The 23,812-nt window shown below is 44.5% G+C and overlaps 1 protein-coding gene and 1 long non-coding RNA gene across 2 annotated transcripts in view; one reads left to right on the forward strand and one right to left on the reverse strand.

The window, feature by feature from the left end:
• LOC126187341 (uncharacterized) overlaps positions 1–22,680 on the reverse strand; it is a 654,391-nt gene extending 631,711 nt beyond the window's left edge. Inside the window, exon 1 of the long non-coding RNA XR_007537713.1 lies at positions 22,620–22,680. This is a non-coding gene — a long non-coding RNA (uncharacterized LOC126187341). The remainder of the gene's footprint in view (positions 1–22,619) is intronic.
• On the forward strand, positions 1,435–22,902 carry LOC126187338 (endoglucanase E-4-like). Its single transcript, XM_049928360.1, has 8 exons — positions 1,435–1,493; positions 3,263–3,424; positions 5,755–6,033; positions 9,125–9,302; positions 13,197–13,356; positions 15,544–15,708; positions 18,757–18,896; positions 22,643–22,902. The coding sequence occupies exons 1-8, from the start codon at positions 1,442–1,444 to the stop codon at positions 22,854–22,856; spliced, it is 1,350 nt and encodes a 449-aa protein (XP_049784317.1). The 5' UTR covers positions 1,435–1,441; the 3' UTR covers positions 22,857–22,902.
• Positions 22,903–23,812: the final 910 nt, after the last annotated feature.

The following is a 23,812-nucleotide window of genomic DNA, read 5'->3' on the forward strand; positions in this document are numbered from 1 at the left end:
CAGGATACGGATTGAGAGTAAATCGAAGAAGGGCGAAAGTTATGATAAGTAGCAGAAATGAGAACAACGAGAAACTTAACATCAGAATAAGCGAACACGAAGTAGATGAAGTTAAAGAATTCTGCTACCTAGGGAGCAAAATAACCAATGACGGGCGGAGCAAAGAGGACATCAAAAGCAGACTAGCAGTTACAAAGGGGGCATTCCAGGCCAAGAGAAGTCTAGTAGTATTAAACATAGGCGCTAGTCTGAGGAAGGAATTTCTGAGAATCTACGTTCGGAGCACAGTATTGTATGTTAGTGAACCACAGACTGTGGGAAAACCGGGAAAGAAGAGAACAGAAGCATCTGAGATGTGGTGACACAGAAGAATGTTGAAAATTAGATGGACTGATAAGGTAAAGAATGAGGAAGTTCTCTGTAGAATTATCTAGTAAAGGAATATGTGGAAAACACTGAAAGACGAAGGGATAGGATGGTAGCACATCTGTTTAAGTCTTCAAGGAATAACGTCCATGGTACTAGACGGAGCTGTAAAGGGTGAAAACTGTAGAGGAAGACATAAATTGGAATACATCCGGCAAATAATTGACGGCGTAGGTTGCAAGTGCTACTTTGAGATGTGGACGTTGTCGTAGGAGAAGTATTCGTGGTGGGCCGCATTAAACCAGTCAGAAGACTGATGATAAAAAAAAGGGACAAAGATCATCTTGCACCAATCCGAGGCCATTCAGAGTAGTTTGTGCTGGGAAATTTATGAATTTTTTGTGAGGTTTTCTACATTTGCCTTGTCACACTTTAACGAAACAAACCTAAAACGAAGTCAGTCAACATCAAAAACAATGGAAGGGATGAAAATGTTGTAATAAATGCATTAAGATGATACATTGTGGAATTTTGTAAGTAAGCAAAGGTTGCTAAACTTAATAAACGTCTTTAATGATTATTTCCTCTTTCTTCTCTTCCGGGTATGATAATCAGAGGCAGTTTTGTTGGTTATTTTCGTTAATACTCAACAAAAATTACTCAGTTTTCTGGTATAAAAACTGGAAATTTTAGAGACTAGCCACCTCTTGCATAAATATCTGTGGACGCCCGTGGCCATGCTTGGGCCACGTGAAAAGCTTCGAGAAGCTGTTGGCACAAGTAACTTAGCTCTGTTATCGTGCAGTTCCCATGGTACGGCCTGAATGCCGGGTAATTACGTTTCCCACTCGAAAAGCTACGACACACCCAGACGAGCCCTCTAATCAGCTGCTCTTTCTCCTGCCACCTTGTTTACTCGTGCTGCTCCTTTATCGCGGAAAACTCTCAATAGAGGCAAGTGCGATTCGTATCTTGGCCACCATCGTCGCAAATAACACTTGTGTAATCAACCGCAAAAATAACTCGTCTCGCGCCTATATAAGCCGGAGGCGTATCCGAACGCCAGCTGTGCACGATGGCGCGGTACGGCGTGTTCTTTTTACTCGGCATCTTGGCCTCGAGCCAAGGTAGGTGCATTTCTAGGAACTGTGAGCTCTGCTGTCTATTACTGAGGCTCGGCTGTCGCCTCCTTTGCAGTATGAGTTCTCATCTCTATTGTCCTCTGAGCAATTTGAAGAAGACAGCCTGAGAGTGCTTGTGGAGCAGAACTTATACATCTACCATAAACATCGTTTGTAGACAATGAGTTCAATTACTTTTAAACCCAGAATTCAGCTCAGTCAATTGATTATGTTGAAATTCACGCATTGAGATTGGCTACCATTACTTCGAGAGTTGCTGTTAGCTTAAGCTGTTCCTGTACAGCGAGAGTTATCTGCATCAATAAAAATAAGTATTTATTTCCAGCCATAACGTGGCAACACATTGTGGGATATTGTTTCCGCTACTTGATCAATTTCAGACGACGTCTTGTTAATCCAACCCTTATGTGTTACCCAAGACCACCATCTCTTGTTATCGTTTGCGACCTCTCGCTTTGCATGTTAGTATATCCTGTGAAAGTCCCTTCATCTAGGTACAGCTAATACAACCTACATCCACGTGAACCTGCTACTGAAGTCGTGCTTCGGTCTCCCTCTACAATTTTTACCAACCACTCTTTCCTCCATAGCCCGAGTCACTATTCGTTTATGCATCAGGATCTGTCCTATCGACCGATTTTTTCTTTTAATGGTGCCATACAATTATTGCTCTCCTGATCCACTGACTATCTCTTAATTATTATTCGAACTGATTTTCAACTTTCTTATGCATCACCACATTTCAAAAGTTTCTGTTCGTTTCTTGTCGTCTACGAGTCATTTCCATACAAATTTACGCCCGAGACAAAAACTTTTTTCGAACTGTTACGGGAATAGGCGAAATGCTGCGAGTAATGAGGATAATGGACAAGGGGCACTACATCAACAGTGGGTGGATAGTCTGAGAATTTGGGTCTGACGGGACTCGTGCTACGGCAGTAGGTGCAGTTGCGATGACCACTGTGTCCATAAGACGTTGTAGTCATCGATTCCGCCTACTAAGCAGGAGACCCGGGGTCGAATCCCAGTCCGGCACAAACTTTCAACCTTCCCCATTGATTTATATCAATGCCCAGTCGAAGCAAATGTCTGTAATTCCTTTGCGTCTTCCTAGAACTTTAAATTAGATGTAAATATTTCTCTTTTTCACTTGCTGTTGCCAGACTGCATTTTATGTCCTGTTTCAGCCACCATCAGCTATTTTGCCGTTTAAATGACAGATCTCTCCAGTAATGTTGTGTATCTTATTTCCCAATCTATTTCCTACGTATCGCCTGTTTTAACTCCTCTTCATTACCTTGCATTTAACTTTCTCAACAAGTTTTGCCCTTTAATTCAGTGGAAGTTTTATTTCTTAACACGTTTCTGATTTTCCTATCCCTTTTGCTAGCAATTCTCCATACATTCCTCCCCTCGTCGTCGATTCTGTTGAGAACCCTCCGCATCTTGTCAGGCCACTTCGTTTTTCGCATTGTACTATAAAACCGAATCTCAAACGTTTCCATTATCCACCAAGATTTTATCATGACTGTGTACGTGAAACGGAAGGTGATGACGGCACTAAGCAAGCTCTTTCTGATTACAATTGGATGTTATTTGATTCGAAAATTAGAACCCGTATTTGGAATGTTTTTCTCCGTGAAACAGTGTAACATGGTGTGTGCAAGCTGTCTGTCTGGAGTTTATTTGCGATCCCCAGCATCAGTCTCAGTGGACAGTTGACTAACGGAGACGCTTTTTTTCCGGTGTTGCAGCCTATGACTACAAGGACGCGCTGCAGAAGTCGCTGCTGTTCTACCAGGCGCAGCGGTCCGGCAAGCTGTCGGGCATGGACAGCTCCCTCTACTGGAGGGGAGACTCCGCGCTCAACGACAAGGGCCAGAACGGAGAGGACCTCACTGGAGGATACTACGATGGTGAGTACAGAGAGATTGCTGAGCACGCTCACACGTCAGGCTACCGCAGCTCCCAAAGCTGAGAACAGCCTTAAATCTTAAATGTTATTTTGAGTTTGTAGGACAGTTTTACAGCCTTTCTTTTGATGAAGTAGGGGAGACAGAGATTCTCCTGCGTAGCGGACTTTATGATTCGCAATACAGCTCAGTCTTTTCAAACCAATAGACTATGGAGCAAGAGCGTACTCAGTACAGTGCTAGGAGGAGGGGACATACGACCTCACGTTAGAGGGAGAGAGGGTCCGTTCCCTTCCCATGCCCCTAGGTGGGGTAAGCCAGTTTCCCGCTGAGCAGCCAGAATCAGAAATTTAGAAAGTGGGATACAGAAATGGTAATGTCGCGCATCATTACAAGAAGTAAAGTGAACATTACACAAGCAGCATATCAACATCGTTTGATTAAAACACAGATATTAACAAACTGAGAAGTCGGAGGTAAGTAGATTATCCCATTTTGTACGACGCCCGAACGTTGTGGTTAGATGTTGCGTACTTTTCGGTGTAGAGCAAGTTAGCCGACTTTGAACTTGAGATGATAATCCGTGCGAGACCCATGGGGCATAGCAAGTAGAGGATAACACAAGAATTTGTGTTTCTGAGTCCAACAGCGCCTTGGACGAATCTTCGCTATCAGAGAGAACAACTTTCCACACGCCAGACAGGACGATCGCAAGTGTTTGACGAACGAACGTCACATGCCTCTGCAGAGCTATTCTAGGCGCTCGCGTAGATTTGAATGTGGGTCGTCAGGAACCCATTTCTGCTACGGCTGTAACGAGACAAATACAAGGGTACGCTTCAGTGCCAACAGCTGACTAGTGTCACAGTCCCTTCCCACGACTTTTGACGACACAGTGTAAGCTTGAAATGTTCGCGTCCTAACGGGACGGCATACAGCTTCCACAAGCTTGCTGTGACACCAATACCATACCATACCATACCATACCATCAGATAAGAGGTCAGCAGCTCATGGTCTATGGGAGCAGTTCGTTTCGATTCAAAAAATCCAGGGCACCAGGATAATGCGACTACCTGGCAGATGCATATGGAAGGAAAGCATATTCAAGCTGTCTTATGATACGCTAGCCAAAACGAGGGAATCTGGTGGGCTTGAAGTTTTCCACACTAGCAGAGAAGCAACAGAGTTGTTCCTCAAGAGAATAACAACACTGCTAGAAGTCCAGGCAATATCAAGACAAAGCTTTTTCAAACCGTGCGCCCAGCTAGTACGCTTTCTCCCATCTAAGCAAGCAAAATTAACTACAAGTTAAAACATAGTACAGAATTCTACCTCCAGCCAGCTACCTAGATGCTAGTCTTCTAAAGAGGATCCACCTCACAACAAGAGATTTTCTGTGTGAATGGAAGAAGGTCGAAAAACTTAACAATGTATAGGCAACTGGCCACCGACCAGGAGACTGCGTGGACGAACATACCATTAAAATACTTAATATCTGACGTTACAACCACGTGACACACAGTCGTTAACACTGCAACTAACGAAAAGCTCCATAGAAACGGACTTAGTAGCACTCATGTGGGTTACTTGATTCTCTTCTTCAGCGTTTCACTTGCTATGGTCATTTATGCAACTGGAGATGGATCAGGAATAGACTCGCCCTGCTAACAAGGAGCTCCGAAACCAACTACGCGACAAACATCCTACTTCGGCCCGCATCCAAACTGCATCCCATCACAAAAAATAACATTTTACTGTGGTTACTGGGAGATTATGCCAGTTACATAATTAACGTAAGAGGATGTGATAACTTTACCAACTTCATTAGCCACGTGGAAATGATTTAGGAAAACCAAAAGGATTCGTAACACAAAAAGATTATTTGGCAACTTGCTTGAAATATCATTTGACAGTCTCAGAATAGGAGAATCTATTAGGGGACTGAAGTAAGACAGAGAAGAGAACAACAAACTTAACAAGAACAAATTTAAGTTTGACAACGTATAATTTTACCGCTCAAGAAGTTTTTATTGTTATATTTTTTTATTTAAATTATTTAAGACACGCATTTTATTGAGATTTTTCTTGCGCATAATAACCACTTGTCAATAAAGTTATATGTTTGAAAAGAAAAAGCGACGTTTACCTACATAAGTACCAATCGACATTCCCTCCACGTTGGCAGCATGTTAATGGACTAATGATGGTTAAGTAACTGAAACCGATTGCCCGTGAATAAAATTAACAAGTGTGAGTCTAGGCTTTTACTTATCTCGTACCTGAGCGAGACTTGAGGACGTGCTAAACAATGAGGCCGTTTACTTTTGCGCAGCTGGTGACCACGTCAAGTTCGGCTTCCCTATGGCGTTCGCCATGACGACGCTGGCTTGGGGTATCCTGGACTGGGGCGACGGCTACACGAGCGCCGGCGTTATGGACGAGGCACGCAACTGCATCCGCTGGGGCATGGACTACCTCATCAAGGCGCACATCTCCGACAACGAGCTCTACGTCCAGGTGGGCGACGGCACAGCCGACCACAACTACTGGGGTCGCCCCGAGGACATGACTATGGACAGGCCCTCGTACAAGATCACCACCAGTGCACCAGGTACGTATAGGCCGTCCTCTCTAATCCAACGCCCAACAGCTGCACGCTAAAGTTCCTTTTCTTTTCATTCCTCTTTGAAATGATTTCTAGCGTTACAGTCTTCCAGCGTAGTTTCATGAGACGTCAGTCATCCATAAACGACCGGCCATATCGCAAAAAGTGATCCAACAAGCTTTCCTGTGGAATAGCTTCCTAACACGCACCTTTTTTAATCCTGAGAATTCCACGTACTGCAACCGTAAATTCTTGTACAAATTCATGAATGCATTTTTAGTGATGGGAGCAACCGGATGACAACAGTCACTTCAGTCGTTTGTTGGAAGCAGTCCACCCTTTGTGTTGTAATTTTACTTATCAGTTGAATTGCTCCTATATTCATTCAAGTGAAACCAGTCTATGGGAGCAGCCGAATGAAAACAGTCGACGCAGTCCGGGTCATTCAGTTAGCAACAGAAATGCTCGATCATTTTGCCATTTTTAAATCATTCTTGTTGGCTAACTCCGTTATCGCCCAACACAGCGGCTCCATATTGGCCTTTTTTCGTAATTTTGGGGAAAAAAATTCTGGGCGAACTTTTGGGGAAACGGAAACCTTGGGGAAATTTCTGGAGAAGAAAATTTCGGTACGGGGGAAATTGGGGAAGTATTTTATCCACCTAGCTCCACTATTAATGCTATCTCTGATGTTTTACCTCAAACAATACGTACTTAGGTTTCTAGGTATTAACTAGATGTCACTCTTTCTTCACATCAATCGATATAGGTTTCCTTGTGTGAGACACGTTAGGCTCTCCGCTGTGATAGCGCTCCGTGAAGCGTCTGTATTGTGTACGTGACTAATTTCGACCATTTGGGATGTCTAACGACTTTCGCGGTCGTATCGAATTCATTGCTTTGGTTGGAATGTTTATTTGACGGGTTTTACATTATAATGAATTTCCTATGGGAATATGCGTTTCAAATATTTTCGATCTCTCAAAAACGCATCGGTATTGTGTGATGATTTGTTGTAATGAAATCTAAGGCAGTGACAGATCAACGGTTAAGAACCTTAAGAAGGTGCAAGTCAAAAATATAGGCACGGACTGTGTGTTCACAGTAGCGCAGTGAATAGAGATGACGAGTTGTAAAGTGAGAGTGGGTCGTGCGTAAATGGGAAATCAATAGAACAATGGGAAAAGCATGAAGAAAGCAAATGTGGCGTCCCTAGAGCAGGTTTCTTTTTCATTTTTCTGGCTAGGCTGTTGTTTTTATTTACAAATTAAAAATTCTAGTTTATGTAGCACATTTTATTATATTTACAGCAATTTTGCGACCCTGAATACATACTCGTAACTCCAACTCTTCCAGTTGCTAACACTAAAAAAAAGGTTAGTTTAAAGGCATACACTACTGGCCATTAAAATTGCTACATCAAGAAGAAATGCAGATGATAAACGGGTATTCATTGGACAAATATTTTATACTAGAACTGACATGTGATTTGGGTGCATAGATCCTGAGATATCAGTACCCGGAACAACCACCTCTGGCCGTAATAACGGCCCTGATACGCCTGGGCATTAACAGAGCTTGGATGGCGTGTACAGGTACAGCTGCCCATACAGCTTCAACACGAAGGCACAGTTCATCAAGAGTAGTGACTGGCGTATTGTGACGAGCCAGTTGCTCGCCCACCATTGACCAGACGTTTTCAATTGGTGAGAGATCTGGAGAAAGTGCTGGCGAGGGCAGCAGTCGAACATTTTCTGTCTCGAGAAAGGCCCGTACAAGACCTGCAACATGCGATCGTGCATTATCCTGCTGAAATGTAGGTTCTTGCAGGGATCGAATGAAGGGTAGAGCCACGGGTCGTAACACATCTGAAATGTAACGTCCACTGTTTAAAGAGCCGTCAATGAGAACAAGAGGTGACCGAGACGTGTAACCAATGGCACCCCTTACCATCACGCCGGGTGACACGCCAGTATGGCGATGACGAATACACGCTTCCAATGTGCGATCACTGCGATGTCGCCAAACACGGATGCGACCATCATGATGCTGTAAACAGAACCTGGATTCATCCGAAAAATTGGCGTTTTGCCATTCGTGCACCCAGGTTCGTCGTTGAGTACACCATTGCAGGTGCTCCTGTCTGTGATGCAGTGTCAAGGATAACCGCAGCCATGGTCCCTGAGCCATAGTCCATGCTGCTGCAAACGTCGACGAACTGTTCGTGCAGATGGTTGTTGTCTTGCAAACGTCCCCATCTGTTGACTCAGGGATCGAGACGTGGCTGCACGATCCGTTACAGCCATGCGGAAAAGATGCCTGTCATCTCGACTGCTAGTGATACGAGGCCGTTGGGGTCGAGCACGGCGTTCCGTATTACATTTCTGAACCCACCGATTCCATATTCTACTAACAGTCATTGGATCTCGATCAACGCGAGCAGCAATGTCGCGATACGATAAACCGCAATCGCGATAGGCTACAATCCGACCTTTATCAAAGTCGTAAACGTGATGGTTCGCATTTCTCCTCCTTACACGAGGCATCACAACAACGTTTCACCAGGAAACGCCGGTCAACTGCTGTTTGTATATGAGAAATCGGTTGGAAACTTTCCTCGTGTCAGCACGTTGTAGTTGTCGCCACCGGCGCCAACCTTGTGTGAATGCTCTGAAAAGCTAATCATTTGCATATCACAGCATCTTCTTCCTGTCAGTTAAATTTCGCGTCTGTAGCTCGTAGTCTTCGTGGTGTAGCAGTTTTAATGGCCAGTAGTATATTATTCAGTTTCTTAACAGTAAAATAAGGTGTGGGCACCGGAAGTCTTAAAGTGATCTGCACAGCTAATATTGATTATTTATTGACTGTAACATCAGAAGGTCGAGAGATGTATTACTGTCATTTAGATTATGCTCATTTCGGAACCGATGTCTCGTGTTCGATCCATTCAGAAGCACATACACACTGTCTATTGCTTACCCGGTTGCAATTAAAAAGTGTTTATTTACAACTTATCATATGGATGTTCAAACTATTTTGTCTACTGTGCAAAGCTCTCGCCGACCCACTGGCGTCACGGCTGCCTCGCTTCCTGCAGGTTCTGACGTAGCCGCTGAGACAGCCGCCGCCTTCGCTGCCGCCTCGCTGGTCTTCAAGGGGGTGGACGACAACTACGCCAACACACTGCTGTCGCACGCCAAGGCGCTCTTCGACTTCGCAGACAACTACCGTGGCGTGTACTCGAACAGCGTTCCCGCCGCCGCCAGTTTCTATGGGTAAGTTCCGCACTGTGCCCGTTGCGCTCATTTAACGCACTTTACCAGATACTACGTATCTGCAAGAAGATTCGTTCGATAAAGCACAAGCGATGTTGCCTCTTGTCCGCAACCTGGTTCCGAAGCCAAGGTCTCAAAACTGCAGTGAGTTGAGGGCCCCCTTTTAGAAAGGAAGATGATCGGTGGAACATGGGGCCATCACTCGTGAAATTTAAAAGCATTTCGTGACCGAATATGTATGCCCAATCTAGACAGGTCAGCCCACGCTTGTCAGCACTGAGTGATACCTGCAGTCTTATTATTGGCTGTCCGCAGCCTACTCCACCAACCAACATATATCATCTGGCGCCGCGCGGGAGCTGTCTAGGGCTCTGCAGTCATGCACTGTGCGGCTGGTCCCGGCGGAGGTTCGAGTCCTCCCTCGGGCATGGGTGTCTGAGTTTGTCCTTACGATAATTTAGGTTAAGTAGTGTGTAAGATTAGGGACTGATGACCTTAGCAGTAAAGTCCAATAAGATTTCACACACATCTGAACATTTTTTATCATCTGGTAGCTATCGATCTCCCAGACATACATCTTGAGGTCGCTGCCAGCACGGAAAGGGTACACCTTGTCACCAAACCTAGCCATCTATTACATGATTGTGCACCAATCGATGTGTACAGAGATCGAGGTCCAGGAAAAGTTTCACGAAAAGCAGCACCATCTTGCGAACGACTTGATCCGAAACGAGAATGACAATGTGGAAAGCAGAAGTTTTAGAAGATCCTCATCGCCCCTGACCATTTGAAAAGTCCCCTCATGGTCCTCATTAAAAGGAGGCTTACCGGCAATAGTTCTTCTCGCGAACCGTTCGTGGCTGGGATAGGAAAGACAGGAAGTGACAGTGGTACACAAAGGAACCTCCGCCACACATCATAAGGAAGCTTGCGGAGCATAGCTGCAGACAGAGACTAGGAAAGTGGACGGCGTGGCGTGCTCTCAATCTCTTACTCTCTGCCGTTGGAACTGCCGCTATGGAGAGGAACAACCATGGACTACCGACTCCGCTGCCGAACCCAGATGATCTTGAAGTTGCCTATTTCTGGTCATCCATCGACCACCTACTCTGCAGCCGGCTCCACATGAACTTGAGTTGCCCATTTCTGGTCATCCATGGCGTAATCTCACATGCACTTATTTCTATAAATGTCTACTTTAAGTTACTTCCTTTGTGTATTCTGCAATTCATTTTTGTGTTTGTCTGTACCGATACTACTGACACTACCGTCACATAAGTGCCTCCCATTACAAAATATCCCTTGACTGAGTTTGGGACTGAATCTGAGTGAACCGCAGTCATTTCCAAATAAGAAATATCCCTCAGGTCTGGTGGATATAAGGCTCAAGAAACTTGGCTGACAAAATTGTTATAAGCCGGCCGGAGTGGCTGAGCGGTTCTAGGCACTTCAGTCTGGAACCGCGCGACCGCTACGGTCGCAGGTTCGAATCCTACCTCGGGCATGGCTGTGTGTGATGTCCTTAGGTTAGTTAGGTTTAAGTAGTTCTCAGTTCTAGGGGACTGATGACCTCGGATGTGAAGTCCCATAGTGCTCAGAGCCATCTGAACCATTTGAAAGGTGTTATAAACTGACTATACTAGGGAGTCCCCCGTACAACACTGTACTATAAATTTACCCTTTATCTAAATAATCAGCTCGTTTGGAGTAAAATGTTGGGCTCCTTGATGGCGTGAGTTGGAATTCGTCAAAATTGGTAGTATGTTAGCAATATACAGATATTATATACCTACGTACCCTTTTGGTACTGGGAAATCAGTCTTCTGACTGGTTGGATGTGGCACACCACAATTTCCTCTCTTGTAATAATTAATTCACATTAAAGTGGCATTTACCGCCAATATCCTAAAATATTTGCTGTGTATATCCTGATCTCTGCCTCCCACTATATATTTGCCCTCTATGACTCCCTCAAAAACCATTGAAGTTAATTTATGATATCTTATATCATCTGTCATCCTGTCTCTTCTTATACTTAGGGCTAGAATTTTCCAAATATTCTCTTCCCCGCCAATTCTGAAGAGTGGGTCCTCATTTCTTTCCTTATAAGTTCACTTACATGTGAGTTAGAACTTACGTATGATTAAGCTAAACACACACTCTATTCTCTACCGGCTGTCCACAACGCTGCAGAAAATCAGAATGTCCAGACGGGGGTCTGAAGTCCACTCTTCCTGAATATGAGCATTTATCCCTAATAGGTTAATAACTGTACCAAGATAAAACCTGCTGTGTCAGGTCGACCTTATCGGTAGATCAACTAAATCCTCTCTATTGATGACACCCACAGTAACGTTATATGTTCAGGCACACCTCCAAAGCACTCTGTCTTGTCAGAAGGGGCTAGTTGGTGGGCGATGAAAGGACGCAAAAAACTCTCGTCTTGTAACCCTATAATACGCTATTTATTGTAAGTCAAGATGTGTCATCAGTTTTGTCCTAAGGCAAGTACCACACGTGCCCTGATTACCTATACCAAAATGCAAAACCAATAAACCTAAAGACAGCTATCGAGAATCTAGTGACGACCTATGTGCACTATCAAAATGAGTGCGGAATACGGGGTTAAAGATCAACCCGTCCAAAACCCATGCTGTACTGGTTGGTCATTCTAGGCTCATTATCCTGAAATATCGGTAATCCCTGCCCCCCTTAACAGTAAATGGGACAAATATCAACTTCTCTCCTTCAGAAAGAGTCTAGGAATAATAACAGATAAAAATCTAAATTGTACTCCGCACGTAGCTGCAATATGCAAGAAGGCATCAGCTTCTCTCCGTGCCCTACAAAAATAAAGAAAGATCTTCCCTCTCGACCTCAAAAAGAAACTTCTACAAGCACGTATGCTTCCAGTTATTGGTTACGCCAATGTTATCCTGCAAGAACTTTCTCAGGAAATCTCACAATGCCTGGAACTGGTTACGAATGCCTGGGTTCGGTATACCTATGATGTTCGACTCAGTGATCATATTTCACCGTCATATGCACCGCTATCCTGGTTGCGTGCAGACAAGCGCAGGGATTTCCATGCCCTCTGTCTTCTCTACTGCCCTCTCAACGTATACTGTCCCGCATATCTCTCCTCGACCTTAACACTCTTGTCTGAACAACAGAGCAGAAACATCCATTCCCATCGGAGCAAAATCCTTTCTGTCCAACGTTCAGCCACTTTCTCGAGGTGCTTCTCACTAGCAGGGACCCGACTCTGGAATAACCTCCCGCAATACATTTGGGAACTAAATAATATCTCCAGCTTTAGAAGACAATTAACGACATATCTGCTTAAGTATCAATAATGATTACCATTGTGCCCGTTAGCACTCGTTACCCTTGTACATCCTTCTTTCCAAACAGACCTTCCGCATTTCCTGGTATTCTTAACTGGAGCTGTCTCTCTAAATTTCCTTTGCCCACAACTTGCTATATCAGAAACATCTATTTTGTACAATATAAAGTCTTTTTATATCTGTCACTATCTTTATTGTTATTATTGCCATTATTATTATTATTATTATTATTATTACTGTTATCGCTATTAGTGGCAGCAGCAGCTGTAGTACAAGTACTCACACTATACGTCTCTGTTGCTCGTCGTCTCATAGCTGCAAAACGAAAGCATGTCCACATTTTCAAAGGCGATACTGTGAAACTTCGAACTAAAACGCACGCTTCTATATTTTACTGAAGCGTAACTAACATGGGTAATGCGTCTTGCAGCTTCTGAGGGATCTATGTTCACCTTTTCGCCATGATGACTTCCATATGGTACCCAGAGCACATGCTTCACGCCAGCACGACACTGGATAATATGCTGAACCATTTCTCTTTTTCCAGCTCCAATGGATACGCCGACGAGCTGCCCTGGGGAGCGGTGTGGCTGTACCGCGCCACGGCCTCCGAGAGCTACCTCAACCGTGCCATCGAGCTCTACAACGAAGGAGGTCTCCAGTACAGGAGCGGCTACGGCTGGGACGAGAAGTCCAGTGGAGCGACGGTAAGGATCTCGCCTATGATACTGTTGAGGTTTACTTTGCTAGAAGCGAGTCTACTGCAGCCGACAGCGACTAATCATGTCGACATTGGAAACACGTGTACAGTGACTTGCAGTACCTTCTCAGTGGGCTACAATGAATCGATGCGTCACATATCTCGCACGAAACTATGAAACTTCTTCCATCCCTAGCAAGAGAAGGCTTCAGTTCGCCCATCTAAGACCATGACAGGAATCTCGAGCGGAAATTTCATCATAAATTGCTAGAAAGGTCTGTCTAGTTGATGTGCGTAGCAGATTGAAGTCCGTCACAAAAGTCATAACTGAAGCCGTAAAGTACGTCTAATCTCTTTCTCAACAAAACTCCAATAAAACTCCCTTTGTGGTTCCGACAGGGCAACTTCCCTTTCAGTTGTACCAACCTAAATATTTTTTATAAAATACCTTTTGGTCAGGTGACATGCAAAAACAACAGCAGAAAAGTGTTAATCCTGATCCTCAAGTATTTCTAACATTGGTAGCCGACTTAATAAGTTTTGTTTGTAACCGATAAAATTAATACTGCTGTTCAAGACAAGGACTGTTGGAATTCTTGCTTTTAAAACAACTGATTCGTAAAAACGACGGTCATCTATTTGGACTGTCTGCTCACAATTGTCTTGACTCTCCAACTGTCTTTACATCTGTCAACTGGCAACTGTGATATGTTCTCCGCCTGGGCATATTGTTCCTTCTTTAGAGTCTCTGACAATATTTACTTCAAAAAAATGACTCTGAGCACTATGGGACTTGACTGCTGAGGTCATCAGTCCCCTAGAACTTAGCACTACTTAAACCTAACTAACCTAAGGACATCACACACATCCATGCCCGAAGCAGGATTCGAACCTGCGACCGTAGCGGTTGCGCAGTTCCAGACTTAGCGCCTAGAACCGCTCGATCACCCCGGCTGGCAATATTTACTTACGCGGCACTTTACCACTCTCAGTTATTCATGTAATACTTGTTGCGCTTCCTTTATGTCACTAGTAATGAACATTACAGTGAGAAAACAACAGATGCAGGATACGCGCTAACAACAAAATCCATGCTAAATGTCCAATGCACGCCCTGCTCAGTGCACACGCTACAGACGAATGACGACTTTGACTGGTGTGTCATACTGATACACTGCCTCTTGCTATTGTGCACTGCCCCACCACTCTAGATTTTGCACGTGCATGTAAAACGAGTCCTTTTGTAAACCGCCAAGCACATTGTGCGAAGTGAGTATCTGTCTCTCTTTGCGGATTGCCCACTGTGCAGAGCTGGGATCGAATCCTACTCATCCTGAAAAAAAAATGAGCAGAATGGCTCACTCTCTTCCTTGATGGTGCCTTCTTAACTATCTTGGGAATCACACGACAGATCCCCTTCAGCACGTCTTCCTGATTTCAGATAGAATGATCATCAATTCAACGTCATGTTAAAATGTAATTTTCCTGTTTTCCTACTGTGTCACGTCCATAGAGCGAAATACGGTCTATAATATACCACTGCTACAGATATGCTCCAGCTATAAAACCTTAAGACTGAAAAATGCAGGCTAGAACTTAATGTTGTCGCAACATTGTGGTCGTTACAGACGGAGCAGTGCTCTGTAAGATAAGACTTGCCTGGAGAAGAGTATAGGCTATGGGCTTACTAAAATAAGCATCGCAATCGGAATTTTTATTTATTTGTTTTATTATTTACATACAGTTATTTTTAGACTCCTGTTACAAAGCTAAGGTCCAGCGAAATTTCCTCATACTTATCTCAGTTTTGCTTATATTGTGGACCAAAATTGCGGAAATGATGAGGTTAATTGCTGTCACCGAATAGGGCAAAATGAAAAATACCGAGGTCCAAATGAACAGACAGGGGTCTCAATGACCTCTCCTGCGGAAATAGTATCCAATGTCTTAATCACTTCGATCCGTCATTCGGTAAAGAAGAAAGTCTGTCTACAGATGAAGCATTTATGGACAGGAGCGAAAATGAGCTATTTAATTTTTTTAAAAAAGAATGAAATGCTGTACACGTGATGCTCGAGTAACAAATTGCTGCATCATGCAAGTGTAAAACAATTTGCACTAATTTAAGAAAAACTGGTGTCATTTATGCTTTGTTCGTAGGGCTTCTTTTTAAATGTAACTATTTTCTGTACAGGTTATGATTGCGCGGTTCACGAGTGACCAGACGTACAAGACGACTGTGCAGAACTATTGCGACAATCTGATGAACAACCAGCAGAGGACACCCAAGGGCCTCATCTTCCTGGGAGAGTGGGGTTCCCTGAGGAACATGGCCGGCGCTATGTTCATCTGCATGATGGTAAGTACCGCAGAACCAGTGACTTCAGTCTCGTGAATCATGTGTTCTCAGGTTGGGAAGACATAAAATGAAACAATGTCACAGTGGACCCACAAACGCCATGGTGGCTTGGTCCACAGGAACCAGTTTCATGTTTTTATAGCAACAAAAAGACGCCAATGTGCCTGCTGCATATCTCTTGAACGTAGTCGTCCCGGAAGGCATCCTGAGATCCTAGAGGAACACAACGGTGCACATCATTCGCATAATGGTAGAACACTGATTCATCTGATCATATAACACGTTCCAAGTCCTTCACAGCCCTGTGTTATTATTTTCGCCCAGTGTAATCGGAAAATGTCGTGGACGTAAATGAGGAAGAGTTTCTTGTGTGAATATCCATCTGATCTTTTTGCAGCATACAAAAATAGGACAAGAAGGACAACTGCAGACTCCCTATGGCAATTTATGTTTCTCAGGGCAAGGAATTTTCAAATACGAATGCTGAGAACCGCCTGAGGTCTCGGTCAGTCAAGATTTCAATCTGACACGATGTTGATATTAATTTGTCACAGACCTGGCCTGCCACCACCGATAAATCCAAACTCTATGACTACATGTGAAATTCAACACTTTCCTCTATGGGTGTCATGATGCACGGTTGTAATTAGTCACCCCAGTTGTCCATTCCCTCACGCCAGTATTGTTTGTAAGTAACACTCAGTTGTCTACACTCCGCACGTGGTTCCCAACAGCTCCGCTCCCTTCCGCGACGCATACTTACGCCTCAAACTGCGAGGCTATGAACTTTTTGTTAGCGATGTTAAGTTTGTTAGAGCTTTTAAAATAGTGCCAATATCGACTGATAAGCCGGAACATTACGACCATCTCCTTAATAGCGTTTTCGTCCATCTCGGGAAACAACACAGCAACGATTCTGAACAGCAAGGGCTCTACAAGTCCTTGGTAGGTTTCCGGAGGTGTCTGGCACGACGTGACTACGCACAGGTCATACAGTTCTAGTATATTGCAGGAAGGTGGTTTGTGGGCGCGGAGTTGGCCTCCGATAGCGTCCCAGATGTGCTTCATCGGTTTCAGAACAGACGAATTTTCTGACAAAGATAGCAACGTGGCTTCACTACACGTGATCCCCAAACCAATTAGAACGACTCTGACCTTGTGACATGGGCACTTATCCTGCTGGAAGATGACATAAAAGTCGGGGAAGACATCAAGAACGAAGGGATGGTCCGCAATAATGTTCACGTAGTCCACGGCTGTCATTGTGGCTGTGTCCGTGACAAGTTGCTTATTTCGAGCAGCCGTACATCTGGATGACGGTACATCCAGTCACGATTATCGAGCTGTGTAACAATACATGTCATTCAGACGACCAAGCGACACGTTTCCAGAGATCCAAGATCGAATTTTGGTGATACTCCACCCACTACAATCGTAAATGACGATGCCATTGGATCAGCACACTTAGGCGTCGTCTGTTGCGGAGTTCCAAGTTCAACAACGAGGCCGTGTGTTCCGAAAGAATTTTTCCTGCACTAACATTATGCTTCGCTATAGTTCGCCGCTGTCCTGCTCTACAGAGCATGCTAGCTGCCGAGATCCACTTTCGGTGGTGAGGCGTGAACGTCCAACACCTTGTCGTCTGCTCGTTGATTCCACGGTCCTCAGCCATCTTCCATGGATGCTCACGACAGAAACAAGTGAACAGCTGAGTTCAAGTCATTTATATCTGTGGGTTTCCCCACTCGCAACACGTAATGTCCGCAGAATGACTGCTCACCGTCTCTGTTCCGCTTATATATACGGTTCAGTCACATTCATGTGGCCACCTTCAAAAGCGTGAACAACCGCCTTCTGCAGTTCGCACGTGAAGGCAGACAGTCAGTGAGGTTGTGAAATGTATCCTACATGAATTTGGAAACAAACAGACTCTAGTGCCATGGTCAGCTGCCCTATGTTTCTCGGTTGGCGATCCATGGCGCGTACAATACGATCAAGATGGCCCCACTTACTGTCAACTGGGTTTAAATCAGGGGACTTTTGGACCAGGAGATTACGGTAAACTCCAAACCACTCATGTACATTGCGAATTGTGGGACACGTTGCATTGTCGTGCTGTTATTTGCGATCATATCGAGAACAAAAGAAACTGCATATAGGGGTGGACATGGTCCCAAAACATAGATACAGTCTTGCGTTGATCCATTAGGCCCCCAGAATGACGAGATCACCTAGGGAATAGCACAGAAACTTTCTCCAAACAATAAAATTCCCATCCTTCGACGTGGACCTTTCCGACGATTGTTCAAAGACCGTACTCATCAACGGCCATCTGTCTGACAGAGCATAAAAAGTGACTCATCTGGAAATTCCACCTGTCGCCACTCAGCAGATGTCCAACTGAGGTACTGGCATGAAGATTCCAACCTTCATCGACCAAGAGCAACAGTTAATATGGGTGTATAAACCAGGTGTCTGTAGCGGTGGCCCATACGAAGCAATGTTCGGTGAACAGTTGTTGGAGAGACACTGCTGGTAGCTTCTTGGTTCACCTGGGCGGTCAGTTGTTCAACAGCTGCACATCTGTTAGCCCATAAACATCCCCACAGCCGTACCTCTGTCATCGGTGACCTATGCTGTCGGTTCGGAACGCAAACAGCTTACAAACTTATCCGTTTCGGAAACGCTGCCCTTTGGGCGAAAGTCAATGATCACGCCCTTTTTGACAGCAGATAACACCACGACGACGACTGCACTCTTTTCGACACACCTCTGACACGCTTTATATACCATCCACTGCAAGTGTTGCCACATGCCGTCTGTGGTTATAGCACGTTGACCTAGGACAGAGGTAGTGGTCAAATTAATGTGACTGGACTGTGTACTTTCCTTAACGCGTCACTTACCTCAGTGTCACCAGGCGGCAATCAGTCTCTTGGTGGAAACTAGTCATAATCTTTTGCTCATCCGTCTATTGAGGAGTGTGTACTGAGAGCAGTGTAATAGCGGTACGTAGAGCGCATGGTGAGATTTGTTCCTCTGCTGCAGGCGTCCGACCGTGGAATCAACCCATCAGCGTACCGCAGTATGGTGAAGGAGCAGATGGGCTACGCCCTGGGAGATACCGGCTTCAGCTACGTGTGCGGCATCGACAGCAACTACCCACGCAGCCCGCATCACCGCTCCAGGTAAGTCGACCATCAGTTTTCAGTGTCAACGGCTGAGAAAGAAACTCAGTTGTAAACACTCTTTAGAACAAGGAACGTTTGTAGAAGTATACATGACTTCTTACATCTACACATCTGCTTACATCTTCGCACTGTTAGCCACCGTAAGGTTTTCTCCCTTTCTATACCGCCAGCAGATGATTCATAGAAGAAGTGATTGGTGCTCAGTACGAAACCAGACCTCTCAAATGGTCAGTAAGCAAATGTATTTGCCAGATTTAGTCACCAAATGTCCGTATGTGCATCTTTGTTTAATAGACAAAGTCTTTCTTGTAGCTTCACCGCTATGATTACGTGAACATTTCTGCTAAGCTCACCGAGCGGGGTGGCGCAGTGGTTAGTCACTGGACTCGCATTCGGGAGGACGACGGTTCAATCCCGCGTCCGGCCATCCTGATTTAGGTTTTCCGTGATTTCCCTAAATCACTCCAGGCAAATGCCGGGATGGTTCCTCTGAAAGGGCACGGCCGACTTCCTTCCCAATCCTTCCCTAATCCGATGAGACCGATGACCACGCTGTCTGGTCTCCTTCCCCAAACCAACCAACAACAACCAACTCTGCTAAGCTCATACATTAGCTACGCAAATCCATGACGATTCCCACAGCCCTTCTGTTAGTTCAACTTGGTAAAGGACCGACAGCTCCGAACGGCACACAAGAATTAGCCAGAAGAGAGTTTTGAAAGTGAATTACGCTAACTTCACGATTCCTTGTACGAATCCGTCATCTACATTCCTCACGTCTAGACTTACGTGCTCGTCCACCTTCACCAAGCGAGGTTGCGCAGTGGTTAGCACACTGGACTCGCATTCGGGAGGACGACAGTTAAATCCCGCGTCAGGCCATCCTGATTTAGGTTTTCCATGATTTCCCTAAATCGCTCCAGGCAAATGCCGGGATGGTTCCTTTGAAAGAGCACGGCCGACTTCCTTCCCCGTCCTTCCCTAATCCGATGAGACCGATGACCTCGCAGTTCGGTCTCTTCCCCAAAACAACCCAACCAACCCAACATCTTCCACCTTCAATCATTCCAGGAGGGTAAACGTAGATATATGATGGTTGCTGTTCTACTGCGTGAATAATTATGACATAATCAAACTATATCCGCTGTTTTGGCTTATTTACACCCATAATACTGCATCGTTTTCGTTGGAATTAGCAGGAAGTTTTTGTTCAAGACGCTGATGATCTGGAGCTCTTCCAGTTCCTCAAAGAGCGAGTCATGTTATGCACAAAATAATTTATACACGTGGTGTACACTCACAGTCCTGTTACACTGGCACCGTTTTCTGTTCTGGCAGTGTATTTCCGTGGAAAACGAAATGCTGAGTGATGTAAAGTAAGAAATTTTTGTCCAGCCGCAGAACTGGTTTGATATTCCAGAGGCACGTAATGTTTACTAAGCGGCAATGACAAACTGTGTCGAACGCTTCTCATTCGTAACGGATACAAATGAAGTTTTTCTCTTTTACAGTTTCTCAATTGCGTGAACGCAAAGAGCAAGTATGTTTTCATGCAGTCGACGCTCGCGAAATACTTGTTAACTGTTTCAGGGGAGTAACATGTCGCTGCACTAGTGCGTACACAGATATGAATGTCGAAAATAAATTACGGCTGCATTCGCTGAACATAATGGCTCGGCTGTTTCCTGAAACTTTACCTTCCCACACAGTTCTTCTTCAAAAATGGTGGGGGGGGAAGGGGGTTCGGAGTTGACAGACTTGAAATACACGGTATAAACCTACAGCCCTATACACTACCATTCTCACTTTGGTTTCAGTGTTACAGATAGTCGATTTGCTGAATGGTCGTAGCCGAATAGTTTCGAATTAACTGTATATGTCCGAAAACAGGAGAAACCTACAGCCATTCGCTGTTATTTTCTACTGTTAATGTAACTAACGTACAGCCAGATTAATCAAAGAAAACCAGACCACAGACTATTATCTCAGTCTGCCAGCACTGGAGTCTCAAAATATGGGGGCTACTATCCTTACACATTTCGTTCTACCTCATGCTGGTATAATTAAAGGCTCACTCAATTTTACAGAAGGAATAGGCATCGTTTTTCTCTTGCTTGAACCCAGTTGAACATATCTGGGACTCATTTGGCTGATTCAGTGCAATTCCAGAGCTGTACGTTCTTCTTTATCAGAAATGGCTAAAAGTATAAGCGGAACTTGTCAATAATAGTAACGATAATTTCGTGTGGTTCAAAGCCCTGTTGTAAGTCTTTCAGCTGGACGCCACTTCGGCGACTTCCGTATCCCTAACCAGCCCTAGTAGTCCTACTGGGGAAAGAGGACCTACAGTTTAACGTGGAAAGCGAACCTCGAGACATTTCTGGTGAATCTTCACATCATTGAGAGGTGAAAGTTAGGTTAAAGGCAGAGTGAAAAATTCCCATTGTTCAACTAGGATCTTCTCATTTACCAGTCACGAGTTCCACTACGAGACCATCACAGTCGACAACTTGTCGATAATCTATTAAATCAGTGCGATGTAGATATGATGCACTGTTAGAAGTGATCACACCTACTATGATGAGACAATAAAAATGATCGGTTTCATTGCTGGCCAAATAGTTCACTTATGTCGTGAATATTATGGACAACAATTGAAGTGCACGTACATTAGTATATTGCAATACAATATACTGTATCTGTTACTTCCAGGTATATTCAAATGCTCCCGTACTAAGAGTGTCACATAATGAGTTGTCAGATGCGTTGTACACGCCCTAGTTTACCTGCGGATACCAACTGGCAGAACGGTGAGAAGGGCTAAAGAGTAAAATCTCTCTAAGAAGTGGGCAATGCTTGTCTTTTAACTGCTGAGGAATACAATCAAGAGGTTATATCTTGCATAATCGTCTCTGTGTATCGGTAACAGTGATCGTAGCAGATGAACGTTGCTGGCTGGTATGTGAAACACGAACTGCTGACAAACCCCAACTTGACCCATTAGTTCGGCTTTTCACTTAGTACTGTACACGACACTCTCCCATACACATCCGTTGTGGAAATTTTGTTGAGAAAGAGTGCGCCGCCTGCTGATTTAACTCCACTTGGAAAAAATTAGAACCTGTTGATCGTCGTGCACACAGCATACATTGAACAACAAGCTACTTTTATCTTCTGGTGGGGAGGGGGAGTTGACCAAATACCTGAAGGAACAGAGATTCTACTTTAACGAGAATCTAATGCGTGTAGTTAGCTATTAGTCCAAAGAGATGCAATGCAACGGCTGAATCAGTACCTAAAACAATTGTCATTTGTTCTTCAGTCTTAGTTGCATATTTTTGATCACATGACATGTCTCGATCTCTCTGGATCATCTTCAGATCTAAGTAGTTGCGTCAGCAACCCGTCTTGTAAGCGTCAGAAACTCGTATCAGATTACATATACCTGAAGATGATCCACAGAGATCGAAACATGTCATGTAATTAAAAGTATGCAACTGAGATTGAAGAAATCTACAGTTGTTGTAAATACCAATACACTCGCTAATTTCTCGACACAAATACGTCGACTATAGCGAATCAGTACCATCAGTGATTTCTGCTTTAAAGAAAGAAAGCCAGGAGCTGTGAGACAACTGCATTGTCCGCATATAATACATTGTTTTCAATTCTCTTTTTATTGGCTGTAGTGACTAGAATGAGTTTACCCACTGGAGTAACCGGTCTTTCCGTTTTGTCTGCAGCTCGTGCCCCGACGCGCCGGCCACGTGCGACTGGAACACGTTCAACGGCGCCCAGGCGAACGCGCACGTGCTGAACGGCGCACTGGTGGGTGGTCCCGGCGCCAACGACGACTACGTCGACACCCGCCAGGACGCCCAGAAGAACGAGGTCGCACTCGACTACAACGCACCCTTCCAGGGTCTCCTGGCCGCCCTCATCAAGTACAACCTGTGAGAACCAAGTCTGCTCTTCCTACAATAAAAGTCTGCTAGCGTACAAACGTGTCGTGCTGTTCTCATTTGCTCACATCCCACGTTCCCTCACTCCCCAGCACCGACAGATGAACGTTTTGGTGGTTGCATTTGTCACCCTCATTTGACACATAAAAACGTATTAAAATCAAAAAGTTAATTTGAAATGGGACGTTTTCACTGCAGTTATCGCCGAACTATTAGTATTATAAAAAGTTTCGTTCTCGATGGCGAAGTATTTTTATTAATACACGACTGGTTTCAATGTCTAGTGCACCATCATCAGATATACGACTCGTAGAATGCCTTGCTACGAATAGCACAATATGAATTGAAGTCTGAAAGCAGCAGTTTACTGCAGGTGATAACACTCTAATTCTGTCAGAGGCGGCTGAGGGATGGAAGAGCAGCATAAAATATGGATACTGTTGTGAAAAGAGATTTAAGATGAACATCGATAAAAGAAAAACAAGGGTAATGCAGTGAAGTCGAACTAACTTAGGCGATGATGAGAGAATTAGATTAGGAAACGAGGCACAAGAAGTGGCATATGAATTTTGTTAATTGGGTAGCAAAATAACTGATGATCGCCGAGGTAAGGAAGATTTAAAACACAAACTGGCAATAGCAAGAAAAGCCTTTCTGGAATTTGTTAATCCACAGATATCATAAAGGCGGATGTATATCTATAGGCGTATGGGTGTATGTATGTTCGATCTCCTTCGAAACCATTCGACCGATTTCAACGGAACTTAATACACATATCAGTTATTGTCTGGAAAGAATCTCTGTGAGGATAAGGACTACCTACCTATCAACGGAACGAGGGTGGGGTAGGGGTGAAAAAGCAGCGTAGCCCACAACGGGTGAATACCCATGCGTTACTCATCTAGTATTTGAGAACGAGAACACATAGTGACTTGCAACAAACTTTTCACA

Source organism: Schistocerca cancellata, chromosome 5 (assembly GCF_023864275.1).
Source record: "Schistocerca cancellata isolate TAMUIC-IGC-003103 chromosome 5, iqSchCanc2.1, whole genome shotgun sequence".
In the NCBI taxonomy this organism is placed as follows: Eukaryota; Metazoa; Arthropoda; class Insecta; order Orthoptera; family Acrididae; genus Schistocerca; species Schistocerca cancellata.

Excerpts from the sequence above, each read along its gene's own strand:
- LOC126187338 (XM_049928360.1), top strand. The coding sequence starts at position 1,442 with ATGGCGCGGTACGGCGTGTTCTTTTTACTCGGCATCTTGGCCTCGAGC. Across the intron at positions 6,034-9,124 it reads GATCACCACCAGTGCACCAG|GTTCTGACGTAGCCGCTGAG; the intron begins GTACGTATAGGC and ends CGCTTCCTGCAG. Across the intron at positions 18,897-22,642 it reads AGCCCGCATCACCGCTCCAG|CTCGTGCCCCGACGCGCCGG; the intron begins GTAAGTCGACCA and ends TTTTGTCTGCAG.